The 7,767-nt window shown below is 49.7% G+C and overlaps 1 protein-coding gene across 4 annotated transcripts in view; it reads right to left on the reverse strand.

Moving 5' to 3' along the window:
- Window positions 1–7,502, reverse strand: part of REEP1 (receptor accessory protein 1) — a 111,819-nt gene extending 104,317 nt beyond the window's left edge. For all 4 annotated transcript variants that reach the window (XM_028515951.2, XM_036028253.1, XM_036028252.1 and 1 more), the window contains exon 1: window positions 7,336–7,502. In XM_028515951.2, the coding sequence (XP_028371752.1) occupies window positions 7,336–7,367 (32 nt within the window). In that variant the 5' untranslated portion in view covers window positions 7,368–7,502. The remainder of the gene's footprint in view (window positions 1–7,335) is intronic.
- Window positions 7,503–7,767: the final 265 nt, after the last annotated feature.

Here is a 7,767-nt window from a genome sequence, read left to right on the forward strand (position 1 = left end):
TAGAAGCTGAAGAACTTATGACACATGGATGTGAACTAAAGGGGGGAATGTGGGTGGGAGAGGGTGTGCAGGGTGGAGGGGAATGAGGGGGGGAAATGGGACAACTGTAATAGCATAATCAATAAAATACATAAAATAAAAATAAAATAAAATAAAATGCAGGCAGCCCTGGCAGGTGTGGCTCAGTGGATTGAGTGCCAGCCTGTGAACCAAAGAGTCACTGGTTTGACTCCCAGTTAGGGCACATGCCTGGGTTGTGGACCAGGTCCCCAGTGAAGAGGGGGAGTAAGTGAGAGGCAACAACAACACATTGATGTTTCTCTCCCTCTCTTCCTCCTTCCCTTCCCCTCTGTAAAAGTAAATACAAAAAATCTTTAAATGTGACCCAACAGGTACTCACTGGGATCTACTGTACATGCAGAACTTCAGGGAGACAAAGAAACAGACGTGGTCCTGAAGGGGAGATAAAATGCACCAACCACCATATTACAAAGTACAAAGTGACCATGTCACTCTGGAGACCCAGAGGATAGAAATCATCCTTGTGGTAGGGGGCCCAAGCAGGTCTCATGGTGAAACACAGATGGAGGCAAAAATATAGAGAAGCATAGGGCACGTCAAGGTCTTAGCCGTGGAACAGCATCAATTCTTTACAACTGCTAATTTCTCCTCAAAATTAAGACCTCCTTTTAAAACTCACAAACAGAATAAAGAGAGGGGTTCAAAGGGGAGTGAGAGATTTTTCTAATGTAAAAAGGTAAATGAGTGTGTTAGGACTCCCTCAGTTGCAAGAGAAAAAAAAAATCCATTTTACATCAACTTTAGCAAAGAAATGACATTTAGAGGTTTGCAAAGCTGGTTAGGATTCACTCATTCAACATGTATGGTGGTCATTGGGGCTGTTCACAGGTGTTTAGTAAACCTGTAATTACCTACCCATTTTAGTTCAGGCCTGGCCATTTGATTTTCTTTGGCCAATGAAATGTGAGCAGGACTGACATGTGTCACTTCTAGTTAGAGTACTTAAGACAGTGCATGATTCCCATTTATTTCCTACCACAGTGAATCCTGGTGCCTTATGTGGTGAGGACAGCACTGTCAGACAAAGGAGACTCATCAGTCTGGGACTCAATGATCACAATGAGCAGGGTCTCTGCCAATGCACAGTGAGCCAGCAGAATAAAGCAAGAAATAAACCTTCGCTGTCTACAGCCACTGGGATTTGGGAGTTGTTACTGCAGCATAACCCAGTCCATCCTCACCCCATAATACATATTTAATAATACAAGCATTATTCGAGGCTTTCCTTCTAGAACAAGGAACAGCTCAAGGCATCAAAGAAGAAGTGGGAACTGGGGCCTGAATAACTAGAATCAAGACTTGTGCCAGCTTCCTTCTCTCTGCTCATGTCTCATCTCTGTTTATCTCTGCATTGTCTCATTCACCCCTTTTGTCTAAAGGCCTTCACCATGCTCCAAGGGTTTAGCCACCAGTGGCCCCACCTTCACATCTTTCTAGTTCTGGGCTCTGTAGGCAAAGCTATCGTCTCCTAGCTTCAAATCAAGAAACCCTGGGGACAGATCTAGTAACTCAGTCTGGGCCACATATTCCACCTCTGGACCAATCTCTGTACCCAAAGCAATGTGTAGCTTGGCCTGGGTCACATGCCCACTTCTTTGGCTGAGTGGCAGGAGGTAGGATGAGGTATGTTACCAGAAGGAAACGGGAGACTCATTTTGAAGCCAAAAGTATCATCTGCAGACCCATACAAGGAGGAAGTTAAAGGATGTGAATGCACTACTGCACAAGAGAAGGCCAAGGAGGACTTTAACTGAGCTGTGACCGGTGAAAGGCAAAGGAAAAAGGGAAAATGTGGTATACGCATCATTGTCCTAAGAGAAAAGAGGTAGACCAGAGAGCCACTAGGCTGGACAGCTCCCTACACTGGCAACAAGGAGGTACCTTGGGCCTAGAACTGCCAGGTGCCTAAAAAGGGCTGGTGGTGGCAAATGTCAGGTGGAGATGTTAACTCAGGTAAAGGACTCCACTCTCTGTTTACCAATTTAGGGAAGTACATAAAACTCTGACAGTGGTACAGACCTTCTCTGATCTGAAGGAGGCCAAGTCTGGGAGAGCAAATACTAAACCAACATGTGTGCCTCCATTTCCATCTTCCCTACATGAACCATTCATGGGGCCCCTTCTCTACTGAGCCTGACCCAGCTTCCTGCTCCTCAAGATAGTGTCCCAGGCAGCCTCCTCTCAATCACAAGAGAGGAAACTCACTTGCCGTCCTTGGTCTGGGCATATATGCCATGCTTAAAGGCCTACACCAGATGACCTGTCAAGATTCCTCCAAAAGCCTTATTGTGTGCCAAATATTTGGTTCTTTATCTATAGTTCCTTTTTCTTTATAACCTCAAAAGCTCCCATGTGCAACTAAAAACACCTAAATGGAAAACAATGTACTTCTGTGAAGACAGATGACATGTGAAACTTCAGAACAAATTCTATGTATACAACCATCCCTCTTCCATCCCATCAGGGCCTTCTCAAGGCCCAGAAGTGAAAAGAAACATCCTCATAGACCAATGCAAACCCCCTTAGCTCTCGTTGTTCTCAGAAAAATTCCCACAGACACCAAGAATCCTAGTAACCAGATGCCATGTGTGTGGCTCATCCTTGATGGTGAAATTCCAAAGGTGCCATACACAGTGACTACGCATGGCCAAATCCCCCCTGGGACCAGCCTCCTGAACCCCCTTGGAAAACATACAAACACAGCTCACATTCACAATACAAAATGAAAGGCTCGCTAGGTGGCTACAGAGGGCCTGCCTCACCCTTCTCTCATTCTTCCCAGTGCTCTTCCTCTACCAAATAACACACACCCCAAAGAAGATAGTTCTCGCTACAGCAGGAAGGGGAGGATGAGCTAGTAACAACCAGGTGAGACCCTCACTTGTCATCTAACCTTCAAATAAAACACAGCAGGAAGAAGTGCACAAATGCTACTTCCCAACATGGAGGAAAGATTAATAAACAAAGAACAGGGCAGCACAACAGCAGTGAAATGTAAGCTGGTATTTTCGCTTCCTTGAGGATACTCCTTCTGCTTATAAATAAACATGGTCCACTGGGACCAGCTGCAGAAAGGGAAAGGAGGGGGTCCACTGAAGCAATGGCTCTTAAAACTAATAGTTTTAATAAGACCTCCAAGGTGATGCCAGCCAACACTCTTCTTGTCACACAGACAGGGAGCTGGGCCCCAGGATGGGTTGGCCTTAGGACTCTGATGTTGGGTTCAGACCTACACCAGGGACAGAGCCCAACTTGTGCTTCCAGCCCTACATCTTTCCTCTCACAATTCAGCTTTAACCTTCACCCAGCTCCGACCCTGTACTGCACCACAGTGCCAGGAAATAACTCCCCAGCCAACCTGAACCCTCCATTAACAGGATCATTTTCTGCATTCTACCTTTTAAAAGCATGCCCCAAGAAAAGGGAAGCTTATATTTAAGAATTTGTAGTCTTTTCTTCTTTCCTCCACTTGTTTTGCAATGGTGGAGGAACAATCTGAGGACAACCCACATTTCCTCCAGTCTGCTGTACTTGGACAACGCTGACCCAGGGCACACACACTTCATGCTCCAGTCACAGTCCTAGCACTTCGCCAGATCTTCAGCCACCAAATTAAGATTCTGTTTTAGTATCACTCTGTACTTTCTAAAAACTAACATTTTCTTAAAGATGTGCAATGTGGAAATAAGGTTTTTTTCTGCATAGCTTTCAGAAAATTTGTTGAAGACTCTGTTTTTCCCCATGTAGTGAATTGAAGTTTTTGTCTACTAACTCCAGCAGTGGTGGGATGCTCTGCATCTAACATTCCAGGCCTCAGCCAACATTCTGTCTATCCTTGGAATAAATGCTTTAAAACAGAGCATTCTCCTAAGAAGGCACAGGGCAATATCTATGTGCCCCTCCAGTACACAGGAACATACTCTGCTCAGTTGAAATTCATTCCTGCCTAGGTCCTGAGTTGTTTGTAAAGAAAACAAAGTAACTTAAAGAAGTCAGGCAGCCCAGTCCTACATGTTCCCATGTTCCATGTTCCCATGCAGATACCAACTGGACTCCAACAAGGCCAACCTTGTTACTCGTTACTGCACTGTCTCTCACTTGATTCTCCCTAGGCTAAGCCAAGGGAGTTAGGAGGAAGACAGGTAGCAAGAAAGCAGCGTCTTTGATTGGTCTTCACTCCAAGATCTTCTCCCAGTGGTCACAAGCCTGTCCTGCTATCCACTGACTTCCATCTCCTGGCGATAATGCCGACCAGCTCCCCTGCTTGTCCCAGGGCCTCTGGTTTCCTTCAACATGATCAACTTCCACTGAGTGCACTCAGGTGCTAGGTATCTCAGGAAAGAGCCTTGTAAAGAGGCAAAGAGTCGGAAAGGGAAATAAGCTACAATCACCGACCTAAAAGTGCTCGCAGACATCCACAAATACCAGGTGGCTGTTCCCAGATGCCATCAGCTTGTCTTAAGGCCTCTAGTTAGAAGGAAGACACTCCTCTCCATCCTCAGAACACAGTGATAGGTCTTCCCTAAATGTTCTTTGATGTGACTGTTTAGAAAACTATGGAAAGATGGCTGACAGGAAATGGGCTTGTGAACAAAAATCACAGGACTCCATACCAGAGGTCCCGGGAGCCGGAAAATGATAAATTTAGGACCACTGTCGAGGCCAAGCTCCAGTGGAAAGGGTGTCGGACCAAAAATCCAAGGCCTGCTTCTTTACCAGCAGACCTCGTGTCCTTGGGCAGGGCACAGTCCCTCTGCAGCTCTACAGATACGAGGGCAGGCGGGGCGGGGGCGGGGGGGTGGAGGAACAGTAGTTTTTATTAGTGAAACCCATATATTTTGCAAATTCTATTTCATCTAGAACCCCAACTTGCTTGTGCTGAATCAGGGTGGGGGAGCCTAGAGGTGGGTGGCCCTCAGGGAAGCCAGTTTAAAAACCACCAGAGTAGGTTGAGAACCCCTTCCAGAACTTACACCCACTTAGATACCTGGCAAGACAAAAGAAATTATCATTGATGTACTGCTCTTTGTGGTGCTCAGCAATTTATTATACCATGCATCACTGAAATCTTTGCAGCAGCAACATGAGGTAAACTAGCCTGTGAACTGCGGTCTCCTGTAAACTACAATGTGTTGATGAGAACCAGAGCTGGGATTTGAACAAGATTTTGTGGCTCCTAATGTGGTATTCCTACTCCTTGCTAAGAAGGATATGGAAGTTTAGGCTCAGTGGACAGTTTGCTTCAACTGTAAATATAAATGTGCATATACGCATATGGAAAACCATCTTGAGAATATACGTCTCAAAATTACCATGAGCTGTCTCTGTGTGGTAATAATGTGAATGACTATCAGTCTATTTACCTATATTTTCTAATTTTCCTATAATGAACAGGTATCATTTACACAAAACAACTGCTGCTAACTAAAATGGTTTTCATAACTATCAACTGACACTTCCATGTTGGTTTTCTACAGAGAACTAGGGATTGGGGGGCACATGTGGTATCTTTGACCTTCTGGAGCTGGCAGTGGGAATAACAATCCTAAATCCCACAAACTCTCACTTGAGAGGGTACCAAGCTGACTTGAGGGGCAGTTCTCTGAAGCTCTACCTCTGGGGAGTATGGGTGTTTTAGAAAGTAAAAGCAAATTCCTGAGACCCCTCCCAAATATATACCTCCCTCTCCAGACCCCTCAACTGCTTTGTACAGTTGGGGTATGTGAATAAAATGTAAAAAAGTCACATGGACCCAAGACCAGAAACTCACAGAGAGTGAGCCCTCCAGTCGGGCTGACTTAAGCTCTCTGGCCCCACCTGAGGCCCTCCCAGAAGTCACAGGCAAATATGAAGATCACAGCACCACTTCAGGAGAGCAAATATCACCCTGAAGGCAAGAGAGGCTTTGGTCAGGCATGAGGTGGGGCAAGGCGTGCCAGCTTCTTCCCTGTATTATTCATGCCAGTTCTGCCCGCAGAAATCTCTTAAATATTTAACATGCCGCCTCGAGGTATAACACAAACCCCCAGAAGTCTGCAACAGCTGTGGAGAGGCCTGCACGGCATGACAGACTTGGGGGCTGAGAGGCACATACACTCTGGCTTTGGTAGGAAAGCCCAGAATGGTGGCCAGGAGACAATGCTGAGAAAGACTTGGGAAGGCAGCCCCTCACTGCTTCTTGGAAAATCCGTGAAGAACTGTAGGAAATGGGCGATGTTTCAAAACGGCAGGAGTAATGGTGCCTGATGACTGGGCTCCGGAACCCCTCTTCCTCAGACAAAGAAAAAGCCTTAGGTACACCTCCTACCCCAGCTCCCCAGAGGGATTTCAGACGCGGCTCTTCGGAGCAGGTGTCAAAATCGTTCTCTGGCGAGAACGGTTAGGGAAGAAGAATTATAACAGCCACGTCCAAAGGGGAATAAATTCACGAGGGAAGGAGCTCTTCAAACGTCTACTCAGCTCTGGGGCTTGACAGAGAAAAACGACCCCAAGCCCGCACCCAATGACTTCACACAGGCCTCGCCCCAGATGACTCTGAGCTCTCCTGCAAGGCCTGGGAGGTGTGCTCGCCACCATCCAGCTGGCTGTCACTGGGGAATTTCCCGTCAATACCTGAAGATGCGCGCTCTCTCTCCTGTGTCAACACCCTCCACCCCACCCTACCCCCTCCGCCAAAGGAATCAGACACCGGGGACTTGCCTTTGCCACTGTCAATTTGAGAAACCTAAAAAGGAGTGTTTTCAACCCCACTGAGAGCTCCGCCTCTATCTCTCCGCCCTTCTCCGCGCTGACCCCTCCAGGCAGCGCCCCAGGCTCCTCTGGGCTGTCTGTCAGTTTTGCTTGACAAAAGCGTGGCGGCCCGCGGGTCGCGGCGACCGGCGACCCCAGCCAGCTAATCTCCCAAAGGAGAGAGAAGCTTGTCATCGCGGCGCGCCCATTCGGGGCTCCTGCAAATCCCACCACCCGCTGAACAAAGCCGCAGGGGCGCGGCGAGACGAGCCCCCAGCGGAGGCTCCGTGCGCCCCAGCCCTCGTGCCCCCACCACGGGCCCCCCGCGCCCGGGCCGGGCCCCGCAGGGCAGTAGCCGCGTCCTGCACCGCCCGCACGCCAGCCGGCGACCTCAGCAGCTACTGTACCTACTAAAATTAGCGGCCGCCGGGTATTAATAGCCGCAGCGCCGGGGGGCGGACACAGCCCGGGGCCGGGGGCGGAGAAGAAGGGAATGGAAGGGACGCGGGGAAGAAGGCCACTTACACCACGAGTCTGGAGATGATCCACGACACCATGGCGGGCGGCGCGGCTCGCGCGGCGGGGCGGCCGCGGGTGGCAGGGCGGCAGGGCGGCTGCGGGGCTCCGGGCACGTCCGATCGCGCACGGCCGCCGCCGCCAGACTGAGCGCGCCCGCCGCGCTGCCCGGCGCTCGCGCGTCGGCGCAGCCGCGGCACGTTGCGGCGGCGGCGGCCCCAGCCCCCGGGGCTCGGTGGGCCCGCGGCGATTGGGCGGCGAGCAGATCGGGCACCAGCTGGACACGCCCCGCCCCAATTGACCCGGCCCGCCGCTGATTTCGGGCGGTTCCTCCTCGCGCCCTGGGGCACTAGCCACTCAAGTGGAACCCTGAGGTGGTGCAGTTGACGAGGCTGGAGCCCCGGTGTCTCCCTCCCCTCAGTGTTAAGGTGGGAAACTGGA

The sequence above is a fragment of the Phyllostomus discolor genome, chromosome 6 (assembly GCF_004126475.2).
Source record: "Phyllostomus discolor isolate MPI-MPIP mPhyDis1 chromosome 6, mPhyDis1.pri.v3, whole genome shotgun sequence".
Classification (NCBI taxonomy): Eukaryota; Metazoa; Chordata; class Mammalia; order Chiroptera; family Phyllostomidae; genus Phyllostomus; species Phyllostomus discolor.